Source organism: Astatotilapia calliptera, chromosome 5, assembly GCF_964374335.1.
Source record: "Astatotilapia calliptera chromosome 5, fAstCal68.1, whole genome shotgun sequence".
Lineage (NCBI taxonomy): Eukaryota > Metazoa > Chordata > Actinopteri > Cichliformes > Cichlidae > Astatotilapia > Astatotilapia calliptera.
Genome location: NC_137426.1, coordinates 35,216,860 through 35,236,161, shown reverse-complemented (window position 1 = coordinate 35,236,161; position 19,302 = coordinate 35,216,860). Strand labels below are relative to the sequence as shown.

Here is a 19,302-nt window from a genome sequence, read left to right as displayed (position 1 = left end):
TCATCCGATCGCCTCTATCAAGTCACGGTGACAAGAGCTCTCTTGCAGAAATGAGCTCTCATGCTGCATCAATACGAGTTGTCTTTGAAGGAAGTCCATGCAAACAATTTGTGGACTTTTTGTTGTATTCTATTTCTATTTGTTCTTTTTTCAAAGGTTTGTTTTCACTCTTTGACTAAAACCTCGTCACAGATGTCGCTGAATCATCATTTTTCACCAGAGACAGCACTTTGGAAGGATGCTTTGTAGTGACAGTGCAGAAGCATGCCACACATTATTTAATATCTGGCTGCGCAAAGCAGCCAGGACCTAAAGGTAGTGGGTTTTTGCCGGGCTGTTTGATTGCCGCTCAGCTGTAGCTGTGTGTGTGTGCTGTGTGAAATGTGTTCAGCTGTTATGGTGCATCCTGCATACTTGTTAAATATAAATGGCCGCCAAACTGATCGTGGCAGGTGAACACTAAAGCTCAAAGGAAATTCCTGTCCAAGTCTTTAGTCTTACAAGTTTAGCTTTAATACATTTGCACATGATTCAGTAGCCCATTTGCTGACCTGTTTAAACCTGAAACATGGGTCAAAGCGGTTTTTTTAAACACTTACATACCTTGATTTGTTTCTAACTTAAGACAATGTCAAAGTCATTTTACATTGCAGGCCACGTACAGCCCACTTTGATCTTATTTGGTTAGGGTTAGAGATAGCTTGATATGAGAAAAAGAAGTGAAGTTTCAACATTGAGTCTCAGTTTTTCTACATGATAAAAAAAATGCTCTGCTCTGTCAGCACCCCTCTTTGGGCTTAAATTGTTAGAAGTAAATGTGTAAAATTAAGAACTCTGTAATTACACAATTTGGTGCAGTATGAATGGCCATGGGGGACATCTTTGTCACTAGGAAAAGCTATAAAACTTGTAAAAAAAATAGAGTGAAAAGTCCAGAATTTATGTCCTACTTCACATTTTTCAAAGCCATCCAATGAGCCACATTGACTGGGGCTGACTCTGGCTCCTGGGCCTTATGTTTGACATCCCTGGATTAGGCCAATGTATCAGAATCCTGTCGCCCGTGAACTTTCCAAGGTGTATCATTCAAAATAATAAAGAAGCAGAAACATATTTCCTTTAAAACGATAAATTTGTCCGTGTATCCTCCACAGACTCGTCTTTCAAACAGCCTGCTCTGACTCGTCACAGAGTCACAGCAGCCACAGCGATCATCAATTAGTCACTTGCTTGGTTGATGCTGTTTATGATGCAATCCATGGATGTCTTCAAGGGGCATCAATTAAGTGAAAGTCACTGGCATGTCTGTTTTGCACAAGGTATCCTTTAGCAGCAGTGAATGATGCACCAGTTTATGCTATTAGTGAGACATATCTGTCACTCCCAGCTCACCTTTTTTCTGCATGCAGGATCGCTATTGTGATGAGACATATTTTACCCCAAACCAAGATCTTGTCCTGAATCTACTCTGTCAGAGTAGATTTGAGTGCTTTAATCTCCCCACAGAGGTTTTTTTGTATATGGGCAAATCTTTTAAATGTTTAAATTTATGGAATGAATGCACACATGCACGGCACATGTTCGATAGCAGACTTGATCTCAGGACTAAAATCTCTCAATAACCAACGTCAAGGCAGCAATGCTAAAGAATGCCTTCTTCATAATGAAAAGAAGCAGATAGCATCAGATTAAACTGCATTTCATGAAAACCTGCCATAAGAATATGTCGTCTTAGCCCACTGGGCAATCCACTGATCCCTAAGGTTCACGTGGCTTGCGTGTCTTTAGCATACCCTAGTGTGTCAGAACACGCTTGCTCAGACACGGACCAGTTGGAATGGACACAGTGCACGTCTGTTGTGGTCGCTAATATGCAAGGAACACTCAAGCACTGCTTCTATGCAGCAGCATTAAAAATTGCCGCATGAACACACTGATTAATTTATAAGTCATGCGAGAGGGGCATAGGCAGCGCACCCAAAAAAATCCCAGATAAGCTGAATAGTGTGAGAGTTCTTTTCTTCTACACAGTCAGATTGTGATTTGCGTGTCTGTGCGTGTAAATGGGTATGAGAGAGAGAGAGAGAGAGAGAGAGCATGAAACTGAGATGCTCCTTTCAGTTCAGGATGAAGAGAAAAAAAGAGGCCTGAAATATTTGGGGAAGTGGGGATTGGTAAGGGGGGGATTGGTAAGGGGGGGATTGGCTTCTAGTCTTCTCATATCTTATAGAAAGACTTGGAGACTCTTTCCAAAGAATGATTCTGCCATTGTCCCACTCTGGCTCTGCTTTTAAATGATCAGATCATCTGATGAAAACCCCTCCCTACAGTCAGTAGCAGTACACCTGCATTTATGGTTTGTTAGCATCCAAACTGTTATATTGAAGACGTTTCTCTCACAAATCCAGCAACAGTACGCTTCTTATTGAACTCTCGTACTACATCAGATTTATCTTTAAAGTGATGCATGGCGTCGGGCCATGAGGTGGCACTCAGCTGCCTGACGGTAAACACTCATTAATTCCAGCTCTGCCAGAACACACAAACATCTGCCGTCTGTTGCCGTGGTGACTCAATGGACCCCATCCAGCAGGCACCGTAGCGTGCCTTTCTGCGCACCGTATTTCAGTGCACACAATGCCAGCCGGTCCTGGTACCAAAACAAAGCAGCCGCCTCCTCGTGGCTTGAAGCAGGTCCGCTGTGTGTTAGAGGGAATCCCGGATCCTGCGCAGAGCCTGCTGCTTGCTCACATGTGCGTGGACGGATGTTTAAATGCTCCGACAGAAGCCCTGACGCAGCACAACCCAGGCCCTCGCTGCCTTTCTGCAGACGGCGTCCGTCCTGATATCGCAGGCTGTGGGGCAAGGCCTGGTTTCATTTTCGAGGATTCTCCTCAGATTCTGTTTCCTGTACAGAGGTGCTTTTCTGAGGAAGTGACTTATCATTTCTATCAAAGTGATAACATCAACCTGGTCTGTGTGAAGTGTCTGCTTAGATTTGTGCAGCCGTTATCAGCTTGAGCTGCTTTATTCATTGTACCACAAAAAGTAAAAGTCACAATTCAATTTGTGGTTCCAGGAGGCCGCTGTGAGAAAGCAGACATGCTGTGAGCGCTGTCTTTAGTAGCGTGTTACATCTGGACACCTTAATGTTGTGACAGGCTGTCAGGAGACGGTGTCTTGCTTTCTTACGCCGACTCGTTTCTCTTCGTGGCGTTGAAGCCGACAGTGCTGATGTGGTGTCAGAAGTAGTGCCAGCACAACACCAAGCCGCTGGGCTGCGGGCGCCTCTAATGAGCTCCCCTGAGTGGTAAGCAGGCCGATGGAGATGGCCCGTCCTCTCTCCTCCCCCTCGCTCAGCGTGCTCGCCTCTAATTGGTGGGAGAAGAAAGAGGGACTTCACTCTAACAGGAGACAAAGCTTTGTTTAAAGTGAGTGACACAAAAAGTAAAAGAAAAATCTATTTCTGCCTCATGTGAAAGCAGGTCCTCTCACCCCAATTATAATTTCTGGCAAAGGCCCGAGGTTTACGTCGTCCAGTATGTCCTGAGCCCGAGGAGAAAGACATGGGTGACGCGAGCAGAGTCAGGTGTTCGTTTTGGACGATGGGAGACTCTGATGTGCCAAATGAATGCTGCTTTTTCACCTAGTTTTAATCACACTGTTGGCTCTTAATGTCAAAGTGCTCTTTGGAATGACTGGAATAATGACGCCCTCTACTGCTCAGTTAGCAACACAGCCAACAGAGGGAAACAAAATCAACAGGGGACCGTGGTACATGTTAGCTCAGCTCAACCACCAAAGGATCCAGAGGGAAACACAGTGAAATGTCTTTATTTTTTTATTAATTCTAGTAAAGGCATGGCTGTAGTTTAAGAGGTGGAGCAAGCCATTTCTCATATTGTTGCTATGAGACACGTCTGGACAGTGTTCAGTGTGTGTGTGTGTGTGTGTGTGTGTGAATGCAGCTCAAAGCAGAGGCTTGATAACTGCTCAGGGCGTGAAGCTCAGGCAATTATGACATGAAATCTTTGTGTTTCGGTTCTCTTTATCAAAGCAAGCTTGTGGCAACATTATTCAAAGACATATTTTGGATTTTAAAAATGTATTTAAGCATTCTGGTGTCACAGTAGCACACCCACGTGTGCCATGATCCAGGGTTTCCAGGAAGAACAGTGTACTCGTGTCATTTGGCTCACCAAATTGTGTGCACACATCACATTACGTGGATACAAAATGTGCGGAAACAAACTAAATTCTTATGCAAAGTGTGATAAAGTATTAGCAAGAAGAAAAATGGATGCTTAAATAAATTAAAAGGCCTGGTGTGTTGATTCTGTTGATCATCCATATTTATTAGTCATTTAGTCCATCACTTGCACAGCCAAATTAAATTGCTGCTTGGGGGCCAAAAATGAGCTGCTGGGTTCTTTTGCTCTGTTATCTTTAGAAGCTGATTTCTAAAACACCAATGATGCACAAGCAGTAAGTTAGCATCCAATAAAATTCCTTTCTTAGGTTATTCATATATGAATTTCTCCACAAAAACCTTTGAATCTACAAACATTTTACATTTACTGTGGTTATAGTTGATTATCATACACATTCAGAGTCAGAGAGTGTTTATTATATTGATCTCTGAGTGTATCGGAGCCTCGTGAAAGATTGGTGACCTGTCCGGGGTGGCCCCTGCCTTTCACCTTAACAATAGATGGATGGCAAAAAATGGTAAAAGTTCTTCTACCTCAGCCTTCATCAGGATGAAATTGCAGCTTCTTTTGCTCTGGATTGTTTGCCCGGTGTGAAAATATTAATTGAAAACCACACAAAAGTACTTACAGTGTACGCTTCAGTGGACTACACTGTGCTACTATGTTCTGAAGCACTGTTACCATAGTGTGAACCCGGAGCTTCAGAGAAACCAGTCTTGATCATTTAAAACGCTCTGTTACATCAACTATTTCTCGAGGCTGTACCTCTGTTATGTAACTCCTACATCTGCCCAGCTCTAATTACAAACCCCGTCTGAGCTGTCTCAAGGATGTCACGCCTAAAACTTTTCCTTGATCTTCTTCTGTATGGCACTGACTTTACTTCTACTCCACTCTCTCTCGTGTTTCTGAGATCACTCTGTGTCATGCATTCAAGGCCGTTTTTCAGAAGTCGGCTGGATACAATAAACTCTCATTTTCTGTGTGAATGCCTTCCATTTAAATGCATTCACACTAAGCTTAAGAATGGTCGGCCAACATAAACTTTAACCTGCCTATTTGTGTCTGGATTCATCTTTGTATTCAATAAATGCCTGCAGTAATTCTGTTCTCAACTCTGAGATGATGCATTCACATTTCTTTTCTTTAATTCAATCCAAAGTTTAGAAATCCGAAAATATTACACAAAATATATCAAACAAAATGTGAAAAATCTGCGCGTTGCTAATTGGCTAATGTTTGGATTTATTCATCACAAACCTGTGATCATGAGTCTTACTGTGCAAAAATGATGATTGGCTAATTTCATATGAAGCGTAGTGCTGGCTGCTTCAGGCCAGTATAGCACGGTGGCTGCTGTCACTCCAAGGTGCTTTGCAACCCACCTCAACCCTTTATATTATTCATGCTATGTCATGTCATGGTTGTTGATATCTGCTCTATTTTTAAAGGGAGTTTTGTTGCTTCTCTCCCTGTATTTTGGCCTTCAGGGTATGAAATTGGATAGGTGTGGAAGTCTTTGAACAGAGCTGTAAAACCAAATATGTATAACTGCCATATGGTTAATTTTCATGTAATTAGTCTTACAGCCCAGACCCAGAACTTAGCCACTGAGCACTTGCTGCTGCATATAGTGACTTGACACTCTGGGGGCACTGCTTGTTGAGATTTATAAACTGTAAGTGAAGCTGAAAATGTGAGTGAAGAGGGGACAGTGTGTTGTTGGCTCAACCTGTGAATGATCTAAGAAGCAGCTAGCCAACTAGCCAGAGAGCTTCATAATTACGTCACCACCTATCATCCTGATATAATCTGTTCTTGTTTCTAAGAACTGCTGTTTTAGCAAAGTGAATATGCTGCTCTAAAATTATGCAGTACTTAGATAGTCAAGACTTGGTGGAGTGGTTTCAGATCAGGTTTCTTCTTCCTCCTTTCTTCTTCTACTTTTGTTTCTACTTTTTTCACCTGCTCCCTTCAGGGGTCACCACAGGGGATCATCTGGCTCCATTCACAACAACCCCAACATCCTCCTTCATAACATCAACTCTCTGCATGTCACTACATGCAAGAACCCCCTCTGTGGTCTTCCTCTTTTCCTCCTGCCTGGCAGTTCCGTCTTCAACATCCTTTGTCCAATATATCCACTATCCCTGCTCTGCACATGTCCAGACCATTTCAATCATTCCTCCTCCAAACTGCTCAACCTGAGCTGTCCCTGTGATGTACTCTTGGTCATTCTGATTGGAAACCTGAACATCTTAACCTCTTCAGCTCTGCCACCTCCAGCTCAACCTCATGATTTTTTGGTAGTTCCACCATCTCTGAACCACAGACCATAGCAGGTCTCACTACCATCTTGTGGTCCCAGATCAGGCACTGGCTCTGAATTTTTCCTCAAACTGCCAAATAGGACAAGGAACATCCAAGAATCTCTTCTATCTGAAGTCAGAGCTACATTATTTATTTTATACATAAAACACATAAATAGGAGCCTCTTTCTTGCACATAGAAACTTAAACTGGATTCAAACTGGAAAGTCTTACCATATACTAAAAAAATATACTTTTTAAAAATTGCACTTTTTTAAAATTATCAGCCTTTTCCAGCTAGATTTAAAAGGCTGAAAGATCTCTCTGGCTTTCTTCGTGCTCTTCCTCTGGTTTGCTCTGCAACATTTGAAGCGCTGCCGCTGATGCCTGTGATGTCACAGGCTGTCCTGCTTTCAGAGGCTTATGGAGAAACGATAACAAGCTCCTTTATCCTCATTAGCGCCATTACATTATGACGTAGCCTCTAGCTATTGTTGTCTTTCTCCGTCTCCCCTTTGTTTTCCTTCCCTTCCCTGCCTGAGACACAACCAGCCAGACAAGCTGTATCTTAGTTAACTTTGTCTGGAGAAGAGACACGTGAGGAAAGCATAACATTGTCGAGGAAATCTCAGGGCTGCCTGCTACAACTCTGTCCCACTAGAAATGGTGGAAACAGAAAAAGTACATTTGCTCAAGAGAAAGGTGCTAAAAGCAACTCCTGAGTGTCTCTTTAAAACAGATATTCTGATATACATTAGATGGACATGTAAAATCAAATCAATGTTTCTGACCCAGAGCTTATTCCATATCTTTTTATACAGTCTGTGCTTCTGACTGGTGGAATTCAGTTAGTGTTGTTAAAGCTAATATGAGAGCACATACAGTTTTTCCCCTAACTGAACAGCAACTTCTAAGACTGAGAAATGAAGCTAGTGTGGAAGTTGAAATAGCTGCCGTGAGGCTGATTGCATCATTCCCCACAGAAAGCTCATAGGGGTTATTCTTAAACTTGTTCAGGCTCGAATTTGTGCATTATTATATTCGGTCTCCGTTGAGTGTCAGATGGGATCCTGCTAGGTTTTTGTTAGCTCAGCTAATACCTCTCTGAACTCGACCTCTCTCTTGTGTAATGCTGTTTGTGGCTTTCGGAGCATTTTAGTGGAAATAATTTGACCTGCTGTGGGGTTAAACTCATCCATGCTTCAGGTTTTCTGACTAAAATCCTAGCATTGTATTAGCCTACATAGGTAGGTATATGTACTCCAAATCCACCCGTTTGCCCTGTCTTTCTGTTTTTGCTGTCTTGAGTTCCATCTTTTAGAAACAGCAAACTAAAAACACGATTTGATTCAGTAATCTGGCTTTCTTCAAGGTGCTGTCATGTCGGTGTCACTTGTTTGCAGAATGAATTATTTGAAGCTACTAGTAGTTATTTTTATTCTCGCTGCAGGGAACACGCTGGTGTAAACAGCTAAGGCAGGTTTTTTTGGCAGCACATGGAAGAGAAATATTTAAACCTAGGTGATGTGATCTAAACTGGGACACCACCTGTCAGGAGGAGCCATTAGTGGGAAATCCCATTACTAGTAATCCTATAGGCCCAGTGATAGGAGCACAGTAAGTAGTCTCCACTCTCTCCTTATGTCAGTTTCTCGTGGCCTCGCTGTATAAACAGTAGTGGCCACAAGCCTGTGAGTGCCAGTCTTGGAAGAGGACATGACCCCTGGCAAACTTTCAGCAAGTGGACAGAGAAACGAGCTCAGGATATTAATGCCGTTCCATGCCAGCTGCAGTTCATTGTCGAAACAGTGAGTCGTACACTCTTAGAAGCTCCTTCATTTAAAAAAAGAACGCTTCTCTCTGTTAGTCTGTTTAATTGACTTCCATCGTCTGTCAGATGCAGGACTGCGTGCTTCATCACCACCTTTCAGCCAGTTTTGTCAGCTTCAGCAGTGCTTATCACCTCACAGTTTTAGCTAAATTTAGACCATTGGCTTAATGCCACGCTGCTGTGTTATTGTTGTTGATGGTGGTGGTGTTGTAGTAATGGGTTTCAGCTAAACATAGAAACCAAGTACAGCTCAAAGTCAGTACTAATGGTAGTACTTAACTTTAGTAATGATTTGGAGGTATTTTCAATTCAGATACTTTGGGTTATTATCCAAAAAGTAGCATTATCTCACAGCTAGAAGGCAGCTGGTTCAAACCTCCTGGTAGGTAAAGGCACATCTCTGTGTGTTTCTCTGTGAGTTTCCACAGTTAAGTTGTTACGTTATCTGGTAATTCAAAATTTGCCATGAGTGTAATACAAGGTAGATAAATTGCTCAAGTGCGTGGATTCATAAATGCATGTGAAAAAGGTAATATGGCTTTTTAAATACCACTTCATTCCAATCCACAAATAGTCAAAGTTCTTAAATGAAAGCATTTAAAATTGGTCAAATCACAAAAGGTTACCAATGTGCCAAAGCATCCTGACCACCTAAGTAGCTAATATGCTGTCAGTCTTTGCATGCAGCCAAATTACCTCTAACCGATCACAGGTCTTCTAGAGTCCAGGCCTCGAAGATTCCTCTATAATATCTGGTGCCAAGACATTAGCAGCACATCCTATAGGTCATGTAAGCTGTGACTTAGAATGGGATGAGGCTTATTCCAACACTTCCTCCAACATCCTGCTGCTGTTGATGGTAAGTCACACCACCATCAGAATGTGGTCTCTCTACTGTCAAATTACCATCATGTGAACTTTGCAGTTTGGGTCCTGCCTTTTTCAATCATATCTTTATACCTGCTGATTGATCCCACATACAACATGGAGGTAATATTTTTTTTGTTTTGGCTCAATGGAGTAAATATACACCTTTTTTTTTCTCCAAGCAAGCTATCAGTTATTGGCATCACTGTCAGTCTAAAATCTTCACAATATCAAACTCAGAGGCTTACTCAGCAAAAACAGATCATTTCTTGTTCAGTCATACGGATTAAATTCACCATTTTCCCAGAAGAATCACTGATGTTTACGTCTCTTTATTTCCCACTTTGCTGTCTGCATGTTTCCCTGCAATCAAACTCGGAGCAGTTCATCTCATTAATTACTGCACATTCGCCCAGAGAGGAGAATAAGCCGGTGCATGAAAAGGCTGCACGCACTCAGGTCTCAGTGCTGCCTCCCTCTCTCTCGCTCTCTGTCAGTGTGAAGGACTAGGTGCAGAGAAAAACCTTGACCTTGCTGTGCTGCCAGCGAGCGGCAAGGACTTGCCGGGCTGCGTCAGGCTGGACACACAACTCCACTGAGAGGGAGGGAGTGAGTGGGGGTTAGAGAGAGAGAAACAGAGAGTTAGAGAAAGGGAATAGAGGAGGGGCTATGCTGAGAGAGTGACAGAAAGTGGTGGTGGTGGTGGTGTTGAGGGGACTCGGAGTACAGCAGGGCCCGAGCTGTCTCTCTCTCTCTCTGAAGCTGGAGGTGAATGTGGAAGGATGGTCCCCTGCCTTCACGCTGCCAGTGTCGACCATATGCCGGGCTGCTCGCTGTCTCTCCCTGCCGGTAGGGCTGCTTCTCCTCGTGCTTCTGTTATTTTCATTTTCTGTCATGTCATACCTGCATATTGGCCTAGCTGGGACTGCTTTTTCTTCTTTTCTAATCTTTGGAGTGTGTGTGAGGTGAGAGCAGAGACGGAGAAAGAGAGTGCTTGCGGGCTACGTATGATCTTGTTTACACCCGCTGCCTGAGCAGGTGTCTGGCAGGGATGACTGCAGCAGCTGCAAATGCACTGTGCCCACCCCCCACCCTACGCCCCACCACTTCCACCCTCACTCATCACTCCCTCTTCCCATCTCTCTCGAATAGTCTGATGTCATGGCAGCTGATGTTTGCTGCCTGCTGCTCGCTGTAGCAAACTGGGGTTGAAGGGACAGTCCAACTTCTCAGACAGCGCCTGGACTGTTGTTGTCCTTTATCTCTCTCTCTCCCCCCATCTGCTCTCCCTCTATGCAGAGGCAGATGTGTCCTCCGAGCAGCCTTGCAAACCAGGGGTTGTGCACTTGTTGTTGATGTTTTTTCTCTTTGGTGTTGTCTTTAACTCTGCTGCATCCCGGTTCTACTTTTGCTGAGGGCAGGCGTTCGTGTGATGAATTCCTATTGATCATTTAAACAGACCCAGGAATAGTTCATTACATCAGGCTTCTCTCTGCTGACCTAGACAGCATTCAGCGTACAAAGTGGACAGGCTCCTGTGCCATACTAACCATTATTGCAAATGAGATGGAGGGTCCTCAGCAGTCACTCCCCTCTGCCTTGTACCAGTACTCATTGGCTTGCATGTCTTAATACGGTTTAATAATATTAATTCAATATTAATTCATCCTGCTTTGGCCCGCAGCACAGGATTACGTCTAACTTGTGTGATTTTTTTTTTCCTGTATGTAGCCTGACAGCCCACATCCAGGGCTTTCAGGCTCTGAGGCCAGAACTGCTTTTTCGGTTCTTGGTTTCTGTCCTCAGGGGCAGGATTTTCAGGTTGGGTAGATTATGCAGCATTAAGCTGCTTGGTATCAGATAATTCTACAATGATGAAATCCTCTAGGGTTATGAATTAAAATGGGTTGAGCTCTGCCGTTGTGTTGCACTCATGAGAATGTTTGTGACTCTACACTTTTTTTAGGGTTTAGATTCAGTGCATCACAGCTGTTGCTAAACAGGAAATTTGTTGCCTTGTCCAACGTTTAGGAAGACATTTCCTGCCTGTTTTGAATCTGCAGCTCGGGTGCAGAAAATAAAGCGGATGGTGCCATAAGTGTTCTGAGAAGAGAACGCATCCAAATCACTCCAAGAGTGAAGCACGCAGAAAGGTTTAGGCTGTTTTTTAATGCAAACTACATCAGCGAGTGCTCGATAAATCACAGGCTCATCAGAAGGAGGAGGACGAATCAAAGGAGGTGAAAAGGAGCCAGGAAGCTTTGACAAGCTCCTGATGACTCATCTTGCATATGATTTGAAAGGCATTAGGTATGGGCCCAGCCGGCCGGACAGAGGCTCACTCTGCTGGCCCATCAGTCATTATCACTCCAAGGAGACTTGACTCCAGGATAATGATTCTGATTGGAGTTTGCTGAGGTTGAATGGAATCCAAAATCTGATGCACAGAGTCATCAGAGCCACATTTGTTCTCATCTTTAAATTTGAGTTGCCCTCTTTGTGTTTGGTCAAGTGAATCATATGCAGCAAGAATGCTAGAGTGATATCACTCAAAGAATCCTGAATAGAAATGTTGAGAGATTTTTTAGATTATAGTTACTCTTTACATTTTTGCACATGCACAGTCCAACCTTTCTCATTCGCAGAGTGTCATTGACCATTTGGTCAAAGCATGTGGTCTGCCAGTTTATGCACACAAGATGTCCTTCAGTGGTGGAGCGTGAGGCACAGGGTGAGACAGGCCTTTCACTCCAAACTGGTGCAGGCTCACTGTGAAGGGAACAAACTTGTTCAAGTCCAAGCCGTCATGTTTTGGAACCACCACAATTTCCCATTCTTGTTGTCTTTTTTATTGCCGTGCTTGATGACCACTCGTGACTTTTGACCCCTGCATGGTTCTAGAGAACAGGCACACAAATGGCCTTATGGTGGCCGTGCACTTCTGATTGTTGTGTTACTAATTGATTGGCTCTACGTTATACCTGAGGATGTGGGCATTACTGTTTAGACGAAAGTACAAGTCTTTGTATACACACAATTCTCCACCTCTCAAATGCCCAGTGATAAGACGTATGGTTCCAGCCAGTCTGCCATAGAGATTACAGCCTGTTTATGCCTGCCCAGCATTGGTCCACTGAGTCTCTAGGATTGGTGTCAACAGGCTGCCATAAAGCCCAATAACATGTGGCAGGGAAAGGCTGCAGGGGATTATTATGCTGGTGCTCACCTCGTCTCTTCCTATTATTACCACAATTACTGTCAGCAGCTATAACAGGGGTTCTTGAGATGCTCTAAATTGTGGACGATCGTGTGTCATAGTGATTTAGTTTCACTACTACAATGCATTTTTGATGCAGAATGGCAAACCCACTACAGGAATGAGTATTCTGCATGCTGTAACAGGCTGACAGTTTCCTGTGGGATGAAATCAGGCCTTTAAATAAAGGGTGGTTTAAGGGGTGGGAGTGACAATCAAGTGAAAAAGAAAGTTTTTACCCTACTCTGTGTCGTCATGTGAAAAATATAGTATATCCCATTATTCTGTATCATTTTCTCTACCTCACTATGGAGCAATCTTGTTTTTGCCAAGTTGCTTCAGTTCATTGACATTTGCAGGGATTTGTACATGCACAGCTCTCTTATGGTCCTGATACAGCATTTCAGTCATGTTGAGAAATGAAAGCAGTAACAGAATGCTTAGGTTTCTGCGGACCATGCAGACTTCTGTGTAAACTTTCTTCTTCATGTGACTGTGTTTTTCTTGTTGGGTGTGTAACCTTGCAAAGGAGATTCCTCCATTTGATCTGTTTTTGATGTGCTCGTGGTCTAAGTCCCCCTTAATCCCTAACCCTAGTTCTAATCCTAACCCTACATGAAAGTGTAAATTGTCTTAGGAAAACTGTTCATCAAAGTCCAGAAAAGCAAAACAGCAAATATTAAAAATAAAACTTGGGTGTTTGTTTACCCAAACCTAAATGGACCTAAACTCATAGAACTAAAAAAAAACAAAAAAACAAAAGACATTCATAAACTTCTTCTGTTCGTGGCTTTCAAAATGTGCAAACACACTGTAAAGACATACAAATGAAGCTTGTTTTTGTGACTCTAATGGTTCAAATAAATCCACACTGTACCTCTGTGTTGTTACAAACATAAAGTGAATGGAGCTTTCATAGCAGCCATACTTTTCCTGTACTCTCGCCAAGGAAAATGGGAATACGATTGTGTGCTTTGCATTTAGGATCAGTGGAAAATCTCCTCACACGCTTTGTGTGCTGCTTAAGATTATCTATCCCTGTGTCAGTGTGAACCATGTGGTTCTATCCCGGCTCATTTGTCCACATAAACAAAAACCAAACATTCAATAAACAGATGCTTAAGCTGAAGTAACTTACTGGCCCTCTGGGAATTAATGCACTGATTATGAATTGTAATATCTCATGTTCTCTGTCCCCTTGCACCCTGTCATTTCTCTGAGTTAGTTGAAATGTTATTGTTGAGTTATAAAGTACAGTGTATCCTGAGTCTACAGCATGTGGTGTGAAAAGTTGGAACAGTTTTTTTCCATTTGTACTCTAGGTCTGCACCAGATTGGCCATGGTGACTGTGGCTTGGCAGCTGGGTTTTCCACATTTCTACTCAAGGAAAACATTTCCACAGGTGCAGCTAGTCAGCTTCCAATTGCTGGAATGTGAAGAGAGAGGATGTACCGCTGGATGTAATGCTTAAAAGAAAGACTTATTAGAGCTGTTGGAATTTCATGATAAGCAAATAGCAGCTCATTTGCAGACTAATTTTTGTTATTTCTCAAATGAGACTTGATGTGATTCTTAAGGCAGACTGAGGTCAGATAGGCAAATAATTTCGGCCATGTGCTTTGTGCTCTACATCAAGTAGGTGACCTTCATTGAATATGGATTTTCAAATAGATTCCTAACTGGAATTAAAACTGCTAAATGAGCTTAAAGTGAAGAATGTAATGCTGTTAAATGCTTAATTGATGCACCCAACTGGACGTTCAGCAGCTGAAACAATTGTGTGAGACATTTACAATCTCTATTTAGTCTAAGAAATGTTAGCCATTTTCTCAGACCCAAAAAAACATGTTTGTTGGAATGAATTAATGACAAAATTTAGATTTCTTTTTGAGCGTGATGAGTTTTGGCACCCAGCTGCTGGAGTTGGCATCAAATTCCCGCTTGTTGGTAAAGATGTAGTCCACATTCATCTCTTATTTCCAGCTTAGTACAATTTAGGATGAACTGAGGGTTGTACTGAGCCTGAAACATTGTTTTAGCATTATTTCCCCTGTTTTAAAGCAAGCTTCCATCCCACTGGCTGTCCTTTACACACAAAAGTTTAAAACAAAGGTAGGCGGGGCTTTAGTGCAATCAGCCAAGCTGTGTGAAAATGTGCATATGAGACACTCCCAGTTTGTATGAAATAGAGAACCGAGTTGAGAAAAAACTGAACTAAAAGATAAACATGAAGTAATTTGGTTTAAATGGAAAATGCATAAAAAATAAACTTTGCTGAGAATCATCACCGTTTTTAAGTTTTAAAGAAGTGCAATGACAGTCTCACAGCACCATAGCAAACATGAACTGTTGCTAATTTGGTGTCAAAATGTCACAGTTCTGTGGGGGAGTGGGGGGGCTCATTAGGGGATGGAACAATTTTGAGTTTGTACTCAAGAAATTATTTCTTGAATATATTAGCTGTGTATATGGGAAATTTCAGAATCAGTTCAGTAGATCGTGGTGATAATCTCGCTTCTTGGAAAGAAAATGTCATGTCGTTAAGCGTACACGTAACCTTGTGAAGGGGAGGGAGTGGATGGATGTGCCTGGCAATCGTGTTCAAACCTACAGGTCTTATCAGGCCATTCAGCTGCCTGCTTGGAAAGATATTCAAATGGTGTATTCATAGTCTCAGGAGACAGAAAAAGATGATTGTCTTCTGGGAAATCTTGCTGCTGGGAATCCACCTCAGTAGGATTTTTTTTAGAAAACAGCCACTAGTCATCGGTACCTCACAGTCTGCTTTTTCCACCAAACACTTCAGAACACTAGTTAACAAATAGTTTCTAGGGACACGTGATGCTCACTTCACTAAAAAGCTTTTGCTAGTTCTTGAGATTGAGGCCCACAACAGTGTAGGAAATGAGTGGAAATGTTCCTTCCTCTTCTTTTTGATATATCGTGCTGTTCACCTTCTCATTCTTAAAAACAATTCCATCTCCTTCCTTTTCATGACATCCATATTTTGTTTAGCTTAGGGAAATAACTTCTAACTGTCCAAATCATATTTCCCTGAAATTTACGGTTATTCTACAGTGATTTTTTTGCACTTGTACGTCAGCAGTAGTACTTGCATGTTTTAACACCACCCAGTCTGCCTGCTCAGATTTGTCATGTTTTGAAGTGTTTCAGGTTTCCTTTACATGCTAGAGTAAGAGCGAACTGTGGAAAAGGGGCCCCTTGGCGTGTAGATTTGTAGAGGAAGTGCTGGTTCAAAAGGTTAGCAGCATTCCCATTTGAAGAGGAAGCGTTCAAGGTGAGGAGAATGGATCTCTCGGGGAGAAGGAGTGAACCAAAAATCCTTTCATCAGTCTAAGGATCTATTTGGGAAAGAGTAAGCATTTTCAGTGGCCCCTGGTTGACCTCTGCTTGGCTGAGTCTTTTCAGCATGTGCTGTCTTGAATGGCATTAAAATAAATTTGCGCTTGCCTCTGTTACCTAACTGGCAGTGTATATGTTGGTATGCATGTTGGACCTCTTTGTCCTGCTCATTAAAACTAATATCGACAGCTCGGCCAGCTGGCCAATTACTTATGCTACACAAATGTACAGGATAAAATGCGCCTGGCAACACACATCATGAATGCAAATGAAATGTTTAAAGCCTTAACAACAAGTACATGCCGCAGAGCATGATTGAAAGTGGCCATTTCAAAGCCTGTATCAGCAAATTAATGGGAAATAAATTATACTGATTGACTTTAACATATGGTAGATTGCTTTTTGAAGTATTAAGGATTAGGCTATAGCTGAGGCAGTGAATGGGAGTTATATGATTGAACTGCAGCAAAAGTTTTAAATTAGTGTAGAGTGGGTGATGGTGTATAAGCTCAGTTTCTGTCTGGAGAACAGAAAAAAGAATGAGGGTCTTTAACTGCACTGTATATTTCTTGTAGCTGTTTTGTCTGAGGATTTATTACACTTGTTTTGACTGAACATGGCTGCTGACTGTTGGTGGAACTGATCTTTATGCTTTTAGCTGGCTAGCTAACATTTTAACAGGTCTGAGTATCTTGAGAATTCACCTAGCTTTATTTGAAGGTCTTTGTGTAAAGACCACGCACATGTCTTCAATGCAAATCAGAAAATTTAAAAAATACACATACATTTGGGACAGTACAATAAGAAAGTGCTATTTCTCCCACTTAGATGCTTCAGATCATCAAACAGATTTTAATATTAGACATACAGACGATTGATGCTATTTTCAGTGAACGTAGCTGTTGATGCTAGTTGGAATTGCTGCTGATGTTGTAGCTGCATCTTTAAATCTGGAGTTGTCTTATGTAAACATTGTTATGTTCTTCGCTGGCTTGCTAACCAAAGCTCTGAGAACATTCAGAAGTCACTTAGCTCTATTTGAACTTGGTGGTCACTCATCCAAACTGGATAGCTGCCTATCTGTTAATCTAGAATCTTGTTTTCTGTTTCTACACATGTTAAATGCAAGATAAAAGGTGTGTGTGGAGGATTTAGAGTTGGTTAGTCTACCTGACAGAGGTGGGGTCAGTTGTAAAAGTAAAGCACATTACTTTTATTGGTAGGCAGTAATAAAGCTCATTCTGCATTCTTTGGACCTCATTTAATCTAACAGCTAACTAAATCACATGCTAGCTCACCAGCATTCAGCAAAAAAACAACAACAAGATATCGTGAAACATTTTCTAAAGGGGTCACAGTTGGATATAGACAATGGTTGCAAAACAAAACATTGTATCTTAAAGTCACTGCGTATATCTGTGTCATAAACTGTATATAAAAGATGAAAATAGCATTTAGTTTCTGGACTCAATGCTAGCAAGCTTAGTTAGTTAGCTACATCACATAGAAGTAGATAGTACTAAGTAACAGACCAATAATATACTAGCATTTCACCAAAACTGAAAGAACAGACTTCTTGAATGGCCTGCACCACACAGGAAATTCTCAAGTTTATCCCATTAAAAGAACAACTAAAGGTACCAACATGACAACTGCAGTCGAGAGGTCCCAGTGAGAAAGAGACCTAGTAATCAACTTATCTGTCTGATTAATCTTTAACAAAATCAAACAGGTAAGAAATCCCTTAACATTGCATTTTTATGAATTTGTAAAGTTGGGCATTTGGGTACTCGAATCGGGTTGGCTTTTTTTAGCGCCAGCCTCCAGTGGCCAAAAGAGTAACTGCAGTTTAAGGAACTTTTATGAACGTGTGCATTGGTTTTCTTTGTTTTCTTCAGGTTGCACTTGATCTGTGTTTGATGGATTTTGCCACTTCCCTGCCCCTTCAGTAGACTAGTGGCAGATTATTCTGTCTATTCAATTCAAACTGGACATGAACGCACATACAGTGGGGCAAAAAAGTATTTAGTCAGCCACCGATTGTGCAAGTTCCCCCACCTAAAATGATGACAGAGGTCAGTAATTTGCACCAGAGGTACACTTCAACTGTGAGAGACAGAATGTGAAAAAAAAATCCATGAATCCACATGGTAGGATTTGTAAAGAATTTATTCGTAAATCAGGGTGGAAAATAAGTATTTGGTCAATAACAAAAATACAACTCAATACTTTGTAACATAACCTTTGTTGGCAATAACAGAGGTCAAACGTTTACTATAGGTCTTTACCAGGTTTGCACACACAGTAGCTGGTATCTTGGCCCATTCCTCCATGCAGATCTTCTCGAGAGCAGTGATGTTTTGGGGCTGTCGCCGAGCAACACGGACTTTCAACTCCCGCCACAGATTTTCTATGGGGTTGAGGTCTGGAGACTGGCTAGGCCACTCCAGGACTTTCAAATGCTTCTTACGGAGCCACTCCTTTGTTGCCCGGGCGGTGTGTTTTGGATCGTTGTCATGTTGGAAGACCCAGCCTCGTTTCATCTTCAAAGTTCTCACTGATGGAAGGAGGTTTTGGCTCAAAATCTCACGATACATGGCCCCATTCATTCTGTCCTTAACACGGATCAGTCGTCCTGTCCCCTTGGCAGGAAAAACAGCCCCATAGCATGATGTTTCCACCCCCATGCTTCACAGTAGGTATGGTGTTCTTGGGATGCAACTCAGTATTCTTCTTCCTCCAAACACGACGAGTTGAGTTTATACCAAAAAGTTCTACTTTGGTTTCATCTGACCACATGACATTCTCCCAATCCTCTGCTGTATCATCCATGTGCTCTCTGGCAAACTTCAGACGGGCCTGGACATGCACTGGCTTCAGCAGCGGAACACGTCTGGCACTGTGGGATTTGATTCCCTGCCGTTGTAGTGTGTTACTGATGGTGACCTTTGTTACTTTGGTCCCAGCTCTCTGCAGGTCATTCACCAGGTTCCCCCGTGTGGTTCTGGGATCTTTGCTCACCGTTCTCATGATCATTTTGACCCCACGGGATGAGATCTTGCGTGGAGCCCCAGATCGAGGGAGATTATCAGTGGTCTTGTATGTCTTCCATTTTCTGATGATTGCTCCCACAGTTGATTTTTTCACACCAAGCTGCTTGCCTATTGTAGATTCACTCTTCCCAGTCTGGTGCAGGTCTACAATACTTTTCCTGGTGTCCTTCGAAAGCTCTTTGGTCTTGGCCATGGCGGAGTTTGGAGTCTGACTGTTTGAGGCTGTGGACAGGTGTCTTTTATACAGATGATGAGTTCAAACAGGTGCCATTCATACAGGTAACGAGTGGGGGACAGAAAAGCTTCTTACAGAAGACGTTACAGGTCTGTGAGAGCCAGAGATTTTCCTTGTTTGAGGTGACCAAATACTTATTTTCCACCCTAATTTACGAATAAATTCTTTACAAATCC

The 19,302-nt window shown here is 42.3% G+C and overlaps 1 protein-coding gene across 5 annotated transcripts in view; it reads left to right on the top strand.

Annotated features, from left to right (window-relative positions):
• Window positions 1–19,302, top strand: part of iqsec1b (IQ motif and Sec7 domain ArfGEF 1b) — a 243,029-nt gene that overhangs the window by 191,778 nt on the left and 31,949 nt on the right. The window contains exon 1 of one of the 5 annotated variants that reach the window (XM_080302151.1): window positions 8,172–8,328. The exons of 3 other annotated variants lie outside the window; for them this stretch is intronic. In XM_080302151.1, coding sequence (XP_080158277.1) covers window positions 8,237–8,328 — 92 coding nt within the window. In that variant the 5' untranslated portion in view covers window positions 8,172–8,236. Of the gene's footprint in view, window positions 1–8,171; window positions 8,329–9,908; window positions 10,068–19,302 lie in introns of those variants that run through there. One more of the 5 variants, XM_080302152.1, reaches the window with a different exon arrangement.